The sequence below is a fragment of the Pygocentrus nattereri genome, chromosome 2 (assembly GCF_015220715.1).
Source record: "Pygocentrus nattereri isolate fPygNat1 chromosome 2, fPygNat1.pri, whole genome shotgun sequence".
NCBI classification, from domain to species: domain Eukaryota; kingdom Metazoa; phylum Chordata; class Actinopteri; order Characiformes; family Serrasalmidae; genus Pygocentrus; species Pygocentrus nattereri.
The window spans coordinates 25584285-25597527 of NC_051212.1; the positions used below are offsets into that span (position 1 = coordinate 25584285).

At 39.8% G+C, this 13243-nt stretch overlaps 1 protein-coding gene across 3 annotated transcripts in view; it reads right to left on the minus strand.

Annotated features, from left to right (window-relative positions):
• Nucleotides 1–13243, minus strand: part of nhsl2 (NHS-like 2) — a 111656-nt gene that overhangs the window by 87594 nt on the left and 10819 nt on the right. The window contains exon 1 of one of the 3 annotated variants that reach the window (XM_017699685.2): nt 5746–6162. The exons of the other annotated variants lie outside the window; for them this stretch is intronic. Coding sequence (XP_017555174.1) covers nt 5746–5836 — 91 coding nt within the window. The 5' untranslated portion in view covers nt 5837–6162. Of the gene's footprint in view, nt 1–5745; nt 6163–13243 lie in introns of those variants that run through there. 3 annotated transcript variants of the gene reach the window in all.

A 13243-nucleotide genomic window follows, 5' to 3' on the forward strand; every position in this document is an offset into this window, starting at 1 on the left:
TCCTCTCTTGAGGAACAAGACTGGATCATCAGCACCATTTCTTCACTTCTCATCCCCCTCTCACTGCACCCCTCCATATTTCACACTCACTGACATGCAGGAGAGCTCCAGTCAAACACAGAACCAGAGTGAGCTGGCCATGCTGAAAAAACAAGAGGTTTTCATAACATGATGATGTAACCCCAACCACTTTCATCAAATTCATTTAACCCAGCGATCAGATCGATTCAAACTCAGAAAGAGGGCCAGTCGACACTGTTTACTTGGAGAGAGAGAAGGTGACATCACACCACATGGGGAAAGAAAACTAGAAAAGTGCTTCAGAGTGCTCATTACAGCTGTGAGATCATCAAAAAAATCTAATTAGTGCAAGAGCAAAATGTACAGTACTAATATCCTGGCAATTCACATCTTTCTCTGACAAATAACATGCTCCCTTTCTCTCTTCCTTTCTTTCTCTCTCTGCTGATCTCACACACAGCTGGTCTTGTAGATTAAAACAAGCTGGAGGCTGCACTACAGCAGTAAAGAAATGTTTCTAGTTCAGTGACCTTGTAACATTAGATTTGACTTGGGCAGTATAACAGTAATATGTATCCTGTGGAATTTGAAAGTTATTACAGTATTTCAAATCTACAACCCTGTCAAATTTCTGTTCCACATTTAACTCAAATGAACAGAGTTCAATTTCAAACTCATGTAAATAAACAAAAAATAAAGCGTTAAAAACAACAACTGCTAAGTGTTTCAGGCGCTAACTGAGACACTGCTGGTTGTGGCACCAGCGCTAGCATGGCTAGCAAGCTAACAGCTCCATGCACCACAGGAGAGATATTAATCTGGCTGACTGATGTTTTAACACTTTGAAAGAAGCGGACACTGCCAAACCATACATACCTGCTATTTTCCTAAGACAGAGCAAAAATCAGGCGAGTATGGGCAGTACTGATGTGATGTGATTACATATAGTTTGATGAACAGCTAAAGCTATTAGTTAACCAGTTAACCGACTGACAGCGACAGTTGGTTGACTGAAAAAAAAATGTTCCTTCATTTTACTTTTACTGTGATTTTCTATTGCCTTGTGCTTTTAAGGTTCCCAAATTGACAGGGTTAAAGTTCACCTATATTAGTTTTGTGCTGGATCTGCTACTGGAAGTGGCCGCTACTTAAGACCAGGGCTTTATTCATTAACTTCTAAAACACACTGCAGCATTTTAGATATGGCACCACATCACAAGAGTACATAATGACTAATGATCTGTAATTAACAGAGTTCAATTCATTTCACAACCTGAAATCACACATGATTCCTGCAATAGGTCTTTTCCTGACCTTGCCACAGAATTCTTCAGAGCAAGTGATTAGTCAGCAGTGTAAGTCGACATTCTGATAGTCATTTCAGACTGATTTCCTGCCGTGGATGCCAACCGATGCCAGCATTCCATCTCTGGAGGCTGGCTCAGAAACTACAAGACACAACCTGCCCTTTCTCAGTGATTTAAGACCAGTGTGCAAATATCACTTCTTAACCATAACTATTATTAGAGACCCCCTACAGCTGACCTCACATCAACATGATTACGGCAATTTCTACCAAGGTGGAGACAAAAACTACTGGCTACAGGCATGAGGTGCTGCTATCCCAGCATGCTCATGGCATGACTCCTGTCCCCGGTAGTGAGCGCCCAGCGCTGAGACGGCAGAACAAAACCTGCCTTTACCCCTCAGCAGCCAGCGCTAAAAATAACAGCAAACAGGCAAACAAACACAGGGCTAGTGCTCAGGTGAATCTGCCAACTATGAACTAATGACACCATGCAGGACGGCAAGAATGTATTAATATGGCCAGGATATTACCTCAGCATCATACGCATATTTAAGTAAGGCAGACTCGCATCCGGTGTTATGAGCTGAACTATTTGTGAAGGCTGCACAATATGAACAAAATATCAATGAAACGTATTGTAAGTGGAATATGTCGGGCAACATATTAAACACCTTGAGGTTAAAGATGAATCCCTTGATTTATCAAAACACCTGAGAACATCTGATGTGGTGCAGGATGCTCAAAGGTCTGGGAGTCGATCCCAAAAAGGATAGATTCCTCGCATTCAGGAATCGAGAGTCAACTCCAAAGCTCAATTCTGCACCATGATGTTTAAGTTTGGCACACAGAGGAAAAAGTTTTTTGCTCTCACTCTCTGTACAGACTGTCTGCAAAATACTGCAAAACACTGAAAAACCACCATTTTCATTTTTTTTGTTAAACTTTTTGAAAACACCAGTTGCCCTTTACATTATGTGAACATGACAAATGGACAAATAAGCATAGTTCACAATTATTGTACTGGAAAATAAATCTCACTACATCAAAAAAATATTACAGTTAAAACACTGTTTCAATTTTCTTATAATGTTACCAATTCAGAGATATGAGCTTAACCATTTGTTATAACAGCGATGATATGAGAAACTAGTCTCAGAAAAGCTTCTATCAACACCTCTGTGTGCACAGGTGGCTGTGGCTAGCCACAACATCCACAAATCAAGTTCAAAGTTTAAGGTTCAAAGTACAAACCCTGTGCCCAACGCTTCAGTCTTTGGTTTGGCACTTCAGCTATGAGTTAACTGAAACAACAGTGCGCTAACCGGACACCAACGCTTTCTTTTAATCTGTTCCAGCAACGGAAACAGAGAGAGCATCAAAGATGAGCTCAGCCTTAACATTCAGGACTGGTCCCTTGGACCACTATCAGACAACTCTCAGAAACAAGTTTCATGAAATATGGATCAAGTGAAACACTAGCTGTCTCACCGAGGGAGCTGAAAACATCCTGTTCTCAAACAGCATTCATTCACCAATCTAACTGAAACAAAGCTTCTCCACAGTTTGAAAACATTACATTCATATTCAAACATCATTTTACCTCCATTTTGTCTCAGATGCACTTACATAGAACAATGGCCTTAAGACAGTAAGAGAAGCTTGCATTTCAGTTTCAAAAAGATTCAGAATGATAAAAGCTGAATACCTGCACAGCCTTTTCAGTCCAACATGAGATAAAAGAAAAGCAGAGGAATGTGGTATTCTCTACTCAAAGAAACATGCCCTTTCACTTCTGGCCATGTCATGTGATGGTAAGAACAGAGCGAGTCCATGCTCATAGCCCAGAAGGCACTGCTGAATGCTCTCTCTCATTCGTCCATACTGTCTCCCTTTCTTTTTTTCCAAAAAAGAAGTGCAGATGTTGAGTCAGACTGCAGGCATGCAGACAATGTGTGATCCAGTGGTAGAGAATATACACACAGCAGGAATGAAGCTCAAAAGAGACAAACACATCAGCAAAGCTGACCATGCAGGTGACTGGCCATGTCCTTATAGTAGGCTGGACACTAGGGTGGATATCAGGATACCTAAAGACAAATTCATGAAACACTACTATACATAACACAATATTTTTTGTTTGAAACTTTTGAACACATACATTGTACCAAAGATGCTATTAACTTTGTTATGCAGGCCCTCTGGTAAGCGTTACACCACAGGAATAGAAAAAAATCAACTCAGACATTTTTTAAATATCATAATCAAATGAATTATTTCCCTCTGTATTTCTGTTATCAGACTAACAATGACACTGTTGTCTCTGTGTGTGAACTGTTGTGACTCTGTGCTGAGCTGCTAGTGAGCAATGGGGGGTAAAAGGGAAGGAGTGAAAACCCCCTGCTGTGAAAACAATTCACACCTCTCCACACAGACAGCTGTGCCGAGATAAACTGGACAGCACAATTGCAGCCTTCATCATCTCAAAAAAATCTTGTACAACTGCCCCAATTAAAAAATAGTATTTAAGTATAATAAAAAAACACTTGCTGACTTGCTCACTCACCTACAGAGATGAGAATCCAGTTTGCTTCTTTTTTTGTAATGTTTACACATTTCCATTATAAAAGTACACCTCATCAACATTACTGAATAATAAAATAAATAGTTGAAATGAGGGACCTCCAAAACAGGAGGTGCATTTTGTGGCTGTTGTGGAAAGGGGTTAAAAGTGCAGTTCAACATATCACAAAGTTCTCATCACTACATCCAGTTAATAGTTCCAGTTAGGCTCTGCTGGGTTCACAGCATCACCACGATGTGAGCTTGTGAATTCCAAAAATAGGGTGAAACCTCATATAGTGCTGCCATTTAGAAGCCTCTTCTAAGCTCTTTTTAATAAGAAATGCAGTTAGTAAGCATTGTGGTAATGACGATACCCACAATATACTAACTGTGATGTAATTTATTGTAATAGGATATAATACTGTCATAACATGGGGGGTGATATGATGATATTGTATGGTCGTATCACCCACGCATATTGGACGCTAATGAAGGCCTCCTCGGAAACTCAGCAGTGAAGGTGCTGTAGAGGTTAAGTCCATTTCAACAAATTCCCTGTAGAGCTGTAAGCAGTACACACATTTGCTACAAAATACATAAACATGGACCAACATTAACATCATGACATCATTATCTTACATTCTTGTACAAATTTGCTTTACACTGTGCGTGGTTAGTGTGATCCATGTATGTAGGTGTCACTGTGTGTGTGTGTGTGTGTGTGTGTGTTTGTTTTTGTGAACAGCACTGTGCAAATGTTTTAGGCACCTGAGTCTAAGCACATACTTACTCAGAAATATTAGGAATAATACAAATAACATTAAAACAGAAACTAAGGATTTTATGTACACAGCACTGTTAAAAAGTCAGAGATCACCCTTCATTTACTTATTTTCCAGTCTAAATGGTTGTATAAGTATTAATTCTTCAAAACAGAAAACATACAACTAAATGTGATACCACATTTTTCAGTATTTAGTGTGTCCACCCTTTGTCTTTATTATAGCTTCCGTTCTTTATAACAGACTTGCTTTCGGTTTTAAAAGAATCTACTTGGATATTTTTCCACACCTCCAAAGTTCAGCCTTAGAAGCTGGTTGTCTCGTGTTCTCACAATCCAAGTAACTCTTAACACGTTCAATCTGGATTCAGTCTGGACTCTGAAGTAGCCAGTCCATTTCTGAGACCACCAGCAGCTTCTTTGTTTGCAAGTTTTCTTTTTTATCTATTCCTTTGTCAATAAGGGATTCTTGACAGATACACATCCTTTCAGACTCATAGCCTTGAGTTGTCTTGTCACGGTGGAAGCACGGACAGAAAATCCTGTGGGTTTTTTTGGGATCTGAAGCAAAAATGGAGCTTGATTTTCTCCAATTTCTTAAAGACAAATGCTTTAAGAAACATGTGACATATCTAAAGGTGATAGTTTTCCTGGTCTACCAGGTCTTGCACGCTTCAGTTTCTACACGCATCCATTGCTTTTTTTTTTTTTTTGCTTTTGACTTTCCTTTGACATTCCCCTTCCTTGTGTAAGTGAATAATCTTATATCTAATCTCCTCAGAAATACCTCATGAAAATGAATCACTTGTACTTAAAGGGCTTTTTGACTGGAAATTAAATAAATGACTCTGACATTTGCATACTATTTTATGTTAATGTTGACAACACTTACGCATACCTAGAATCCCATGTTTAGCAGTCAAGCTATGAATCACTCACACCAGCATGCCATAAGACTTGTACGCAGTTATGATTTCCCTTATATTAATAAATCACAGTGACTGATGTCAAACATCTCATTCATAAAAAAAAATCTTGTATACAGTCATACACACGTGCTAAGGTATATTACCTTTGAAGAAGGGCATGGTGAAGGAAGCCTCAGAACTCTTCGTCTCCACCTGTCTCCCCTGTCCTGGAGACCTCCTCCGCTTCCACCGCATCGCCTCACACGTCCGAAAACACACACACACACACAAACACTCACAGCCTGTCTACATACAGACACACACACACATGCTCACATACAAACTAACACTTTCTATTGATTCGCTGCTGAATGTGTAGCAGGTAGAGTTGTCAATCCTATAGTCGCACAACAATCTAACAGTTAGTTTACAGCCAATCCGAGAGAGACGATACTGCTGCATGTATCTCTCTCCATCCCTCACTCTCTCTTTTTCTCTCCTCATCAGCTCCGCGCCTCTCCATACACACTGCAGTGCATTCTGCAGCGTCAGCGCCACACCACAGCTCTCTCTCGCACACGTACAATCACATACTTGCAAAGGGCACGACTCTGCTCCATACTATAACACATACACCAATCAGCTCATACACTCTCACTGCATATGCAATGCAGCATAATGCTGCTCCTCAAAAAGCTGTTTATTTGATTATGGTTTCTGCTAGCGCAAGCAGCTAAAAGCTTAAAACAGCTTGCTTATACAAATGTACATACTTTTATGTGTTTGGAATCCAGGATCAGTCTAAAAAAGCTGGTACTCCCTTAAACTCTCTTTATTTCTGTAAAGTTAAGTGTATGAAAGCAATCAATTGCTCTGAGGTGGCCCATTTAACGTACTGGACCCCAGGCTTTTTATTAAGTTATTAGTCTTACAACCTATTATTCATATTCCAATTACTCTGTTTTTTTATTTCATTTGACAATTAAGCACTTTCTATTGTATGAACTTTTCATGATGGACTGGACAATTTTTTTTAGTCATTATTTTCTTGTTTTAGGTCATTTTTTTCCCAAGTTAAATTGAAAATGATTTTATTCTGTTGGAAGGTAATAAAGAAACAAGCAAATCGAATTTCAAACAAGTAGTGGGATTTGTTGGAATGTGACTGACAGGTATATAAAAACTGATATCAGCTCTTCTGACAGCTTTTTTGCGTTTCAGTCAACCATCCCACAACCTCAAAGTTTTTTCTTGGATACTTTGTAAACATTGAGTGGACATGAAGCAGTGGGGGACATGAAGCGAGGAACTGAACCTGGAGCCCACACAGAGGCCAGTTTTTAGGAGTTTAAGCAGAATAGCATTTCAGTGTGGGCCTGCTGCTTCTCCCCCTGCAGCCTGCTTCTGTGTTGTGGTCCCAAACACTCTGGGGAGTGGAAATTAGTGGTTGAGGGGAGCCATTTTACAGGCAACATGTTTACAGGGCACCCACAGTGAGAGGCTGTGGGCTGAGGTTCTGGCGCTGGAGATACGGAATCAAAACGACAAAACAATGAGGAATTAAAGACTGAAGGCTGTGCAGTGCTACCGTCGCGCAACATGTCTCTGAAGTGTTGACCAACAAGACCAGCAGGAAATGCGGTACTGTCTGCAGGTTTATATGAGTGCCAGTACAGAAGGGTGGGGCTGGAGACCTGGGGTGTGCTGGAGCGCAAGGGTGCCTTCACACATACGGTCCCCATCATGCGAGCAGAATTAAAACTCAGTGTGAGCCTTAGAGCCAGCACTGTGTGTTCTCTTAGTGCCCACTCACACCTCACTTCCTGTGCTGAGAATTAGCAACCTGCCAGCATCGCACAGCGCTGTGACTGCAGTTCTTTCCAATTAGATAGCGCCGGACTGATATGACAACATTGATTCTGACGCCAATTTAAAAAATCATAACCAGTAACATTAATTTATCATGGTAAAAAGACTCCAATAGTTTTATTTATTGACAATAAGGGTGTCGTGACACATAAATATTATATATTATTTTTTTATAACACAATAAGAGCTAATATTCATTTGCTTCTACTTTTTTGGTCCAACTGCTAACACAAGACAAGATTAATTTTTTTAAAATACATTTAAATATTAAAAAAGTGAACATGGTATTAGGATTTTTTTACTATCATGCTTGTCCATTATAAATATTATGGACTGATATTTTAAAACAACAATTTTAATAAAAGAGTGGGAAAATATTCCACTCACAGCTTACAGTTCTACGCCAAATTATAGGATATTAATTGCTGAAGTGAACAGAAGCAAAAACAATCTCTGCAACAAACTTTTTTTAAAAACATTTTTCTGCATATGTTATTGCAAACTTATTTCATAAGTGCTTAACTTAAGCAATAAAGTCAGAGGCAAAGGACAGCAAGCAAGCAGAAGGTTTAGCTGACAGTGGAGTGGTGGTGCACCATTCTACTCTTCAGATTGCTTGCACAAGCATGATCTTCAGGGAAGAGTCATCAGAAGGAATCCTGCAACCTGATCACATATGTCAATGTCTAAAATATACAAAACAACACCTTGATGAGCTATAGGCATTTTGAAAGCTAGTGCTATGGACTGATTAAGTAAAAATCGAGTAGCAACTGATAAAAAGAACACCTTGCCAACTGCTAAGTACAGGAGTGGATCTATTATACTTTGGAGTCATGTGGTAGCCAGTGACACAGGAAACATTGCACTAGTAGATGGAAGAGTGGATTCCAACAATTATCAGCAAATTCTGGAAGGAAATGTGACAGAGTCAGTCAAGAAACTGAAGCTGAAAAACAGGACAAAGATCCTAAATAGATCTCAAAATCCACCATGAACTACTTCAAGAAATGCAGTTTGCTTTTGAAATGGCCCTCACAGTCCATTCACCTGGACATAACTGAATCTATGGGTACGTCTTAAACATGTTGTATGTGCAAGATGGCCCAAGATTACCGCAGAACATGAAATTCCAAAGACAACAATGGAAAGCCTTCCAGTTGGCTACAAAAGCTGTATGTTTAATGTTTTAATAGCATAAATCCTATCTGCATTCTATGTATTGTGTGGGAGCACCTATATTGAAAAATCTATTATGTGTATCTTATGTCCCCAGTTGTCAACTGTCACATTTCTTAAACCCAAACAGCAGAAAGTGATAAAGTCTTAAATAATATGAAGGTAAAACACGGCACTTATTCAGAAACTGACTTGATATCATCCCTTAGTGTCCTCTAGTATGTTTGGCTGTTGTTCAAAATGGCATCACATTCAAGAATGTGCTTTTTTGTAGAAAATTCAAAGAGACATTACTGGTGAATTATCAGAAAGCTTTCAGCTGAAATTGATTATTTGTAAAATCATATCAGTTGATTTTATTGGTTAAATTCTATCAGTCAAGCCCTACTATTAAACACAGCCTATTAACTAAAGCTTGAATCTATGTTTGAAATAAGTGATTTAACCCAGGTGTATGAAACCAGACCCATATGTATTACTTCAAAGGTCAAGTATAAGATGCCACTTTAAAAAAGTATTTTTACAGAAACCAAAGGTAGGCAAGTAGGTTCAGAGCTAATGAAAAATCTGATTGCCCATGCTCCTTTCAATTCTTCATCTTTTCTTTGCTTTTCTGCCACTTCAAACCCTTCTTCCTCCTCCACTCCACTGGGTCCCCAACCATCTGGAAATCATTCCCCATCTATTACGACACCAGCAGCCTCGGCCTGTTTGTTGATCTTGACAAGGAGCCATTCTCCAATTAAAGATACATTCCTTTCCCTGTTAATGGTATATTGATAAAACACACCCAGCTGGAGTCCTAGATCTAGACAAACTAGTATCACTCAGCTCGGACAGTGCATCTTAGCACAACCATCTTCACAGACGCACTAACTTTAATGCTGTGTGGTCTGACTGACTGACCAGTCAGTCTGAGCTACTAAAGCAACAAAGTCTTGTTTTCCCAGAGAAGATCTGAGTTTAAAGGGTATGAAGAGGAGGTATGAGAGGAGGAGGGCTTCATCATAGGGGGGATGCTCATGGGATCACTATTTGAAAAGACAAGCCAGATTTTAAAAACTAGGGCTGTTGGTATGTCTGTTGTTTCCATAGTAACAGTGGCTACATATCAGTATTTGAAACTGTTATGGGTTTCTCAAAATCAGGTGACCATTACTCTACAGTGTTTCACAGCAGTTAAGTTTAGGGACAGAGAGTGGTCATGTTGTGTCTGCACTGATGCCACTGTCCTACTCCTTGTATAGATGGCCCCTAACTGATAACAGGTATCTGCCCCATGCCGAAATTGACAGACCCTTTTTTAAAGCAGCATGCAACAAAGAAAACAACACTGTTTAAATGTTATTTATGTGAAGCTCATACTTCCAGGCTAAATGAATGCTGGTGGACCAGACACGGCCCGAGTCCGACAGGACCTGACAAAAGATCAGGTCTTGGGCTGGGATTGGGCCAGTTTTTCATATGCAGCATTGGGCTCAGGTCTGTTCTGTAAAGAGTGTTTTTTTTAATGTAGTAAACCTATTTTTATTTGAAGGATTGAGCCTTATTTAAAAAAATCTGTTTTTTTCAATGGGACAAATGCATTTTGAGTTGTTACACACCAGGAACTTTGCCTTTTATGCAAGTGCTTTGGGCACAGCGCTCTGAAAACAGTTTCCAGTTCTATATCATGAGCATTTTTTCTGTGCTGACAAATCAGAATAAAGGCAAGTAAGTAAGTTGACTTGACAGTAATGGAGTAGGGTTTAGGGGTTGCAGCCCTGCATGGGCCTAAATCATGACAAACCAAAGGCAGCTTTTTTTAAAGTTTACCTCGTTTTTATTATCGTTACCATGTTTGCTTGTTAATGCAAGTATGTTTGGCTATATGCATTAAAATGATAGCTCGCTAGCACAGCTGGGGTTTTATCAGTGCAGTGCTGGAGATTTCAGGTAAATATCGTGTTATATATAATTAAAAAGCAAGAACATTTAGCTATTGCTAGGTGTTGCTTAGCAACAGTAAGAAGCACAGCCCAATTCAGCCTTCAAAAAATGTTGCAGTGCGAACTCCCAAGTAAAAAACTGTGAGGCGTGTTTTGCTTTTTCCTGCCCTTAGAAAAAATGCAGTGTGAAGCCTCATCGTATCTGGAAGTATTCGCTTCATATACTCAACACATACTGGCCAAAATCAAAACAAATGAATATTCGAATCATCCACCCTTACAGACTGCAGACCTTACACCAGACATGCCCCAAGTCCGGCCCGCGGGTCTAAATTTAGACCGGCCCGAAGCTTGTGTCATAAAATCAATAATATGTGGCCCGCTGGCACAATTTCCCACAGTAAACAAAACACAGGCATGAAAAAAACAATTTTATATTTAACTCTCATAACGCGAGCCCTGTGTGAACTTTCACCCCTGTGGTATTTTAACGCATTTCTAAAATGGCGACTGGGGCGAAACCGAGTGAAAAGAGGGAAGTTGATAAGGAGGGTCGCCGTTTCCAGGACCAGTGGAAGTCGCAGGACTTTTTCACTCACATACGAAACAACCGCGTCTGCTTAACTTGCCAAGAGGTTGAGCTGCAGGGCGACGCGCAGTGTCGTAATCACTACCAGCAACTCCCTCTCGTCAACCTTTACCGCCGGCTGGACAAAGACGGGTTCCAAGAGATTCGGACATTTGCGATGAAAATGCTGAGCTTGTTTGGCTCGACATACTTGACGTTCTCGCTTATGAACATTAACAAGAACCGCGTGAGGACAAGACTAAGTGACTCACCTGCGCGACATCTTGCAGTAAACAGACCTGGCCTGTTTACTGCAGTCGAAACACCAAAATCACCCTCCTCATTAATACAGCAATAACAATAATAAAACAAACTCAATACATGTGATAAAAAATTCATTCAACTTTCATAAAATCGTTCATTTGTATTTAATTTACTATTATTTTAATCTTTAACTATCCTGGTAATGCAATTGACAATAGATTCTCATTTGCAATATCAACCTATCTGCAGACAGCAAAGCATATACTTACATATTTACAAGTTAATTTACATGGTCATGGTTCGAGGAATGTCAGTCCAAATGGTCGGCCCCTATACATTTTCATCTAACCAAATCTGGCCCCCTTTGCAAAAAGTTTGGACACCCCTGCCTTACACACTACATCTGAACTACAGTCGAGGTGTGTCTCTAGTTCATGCAAATGCTTGGTGCTCATCATAAAATCTAAACAGAAATTTTACAGAGTTTAATCTTTTTTTTGCTTCTTTTTCACAGTGTAATGGCCCCCAGACCCCCCTACAAAAATCTGATACTGCAATTGTATTCCTTTTGCCTGCCACCATTTAACTATGGCATTGTTTACATACCCTATTTAGGAAAAGAATCATGGTTGTTGCCCACCCAAATAATTCAAATGCCCACCCAAAGGTAGCATCCTAGTAACACCTCTGCTAGCCAGGTAAAAAGGAGAGGAGAACAAAAGAGAATTTAACATTTCTTGTACTGCTGGACTGAGCTGATGTCACATTGGCACTCAGTGAATCAGCTTTGGTTTCCACACAGAAAGTCTCATCACCCAGCCAGACAGATTACTGACCATCTGAAGTAGTCTTACTGCCACAATTCACAGGCGCATCTCACGTTGTCTATGGGTCAGTCACTGGCAATAGCTTCAACACTCAGCTATCAAGTATCTTCTGAGGTTGATGTTGAAACCGTTGAAGTCATGCATCCTGTTCTGCAAAGCACACACCTCTACAGCTTTTTGGGCTTTCTGTAGTAGTTAAAAGATATATCCTCAGAGACTAATGCCCAGCTATTACAGATCACCAAACTGCGTACTAAGTAGTATTAACAGTATATGGGACCATTTAGAGAGTCAAGTGTCACAATAAACACCCTTAACACCAACTGCCCTAGAGTTCCTATGCTATGAAATTTGGTAAATGGTGGGGCCAAATGAATCTATTCTCCTTGTACAAATGCATTGTTTGTAGAAACTGTTTCCAAGTTGGACAAGCTTCACAGAACATTGGAAATCTCACTCAACTTTAATCATAAAATTTAGTGTATTTTGTTTAGCGTCACCATATAATGATGAGTTTCCAGTTTAAAATGCTACACCATTGAGCTAGAGGATACTGATGTGGCTAAGTAGGCACTGGGAAATGACAATCATTAATTTGCCACAAATATTTGTAAATTGAGGTGTTTTGACAACAACTTAATTGGGCACTACAATTTCTCTGAAGTTTGAATTGGATTTTTACCAATGTTCAGTAAAGTTTGTCCAACCTCACAACAGTTGCAACGAAAGGACACATTTGTGGCTGGAGCATGGATAAGTCCATTGGCTTTATTGCTATGGTGACAGGGATGTAAAATCTGTGTGCAGTGATTTATCATGTGCTAGCTCAAGTCTATGGAATGCTTCTATTAAAGAGGAACTACCTACTTAAGTCCAAAAAAATCAAATATTACAACAAAACCAACCTTGAAAAGTCTCTTCCAAACAAGGATCAGCTGTGACATACTGTAAGTATGTGAACTCTGGTGTGGAGTGTGCGTGTCAGGGTCTAAAGGAAGTGGAGCTCTGTACTCTGTGACGATAGGAA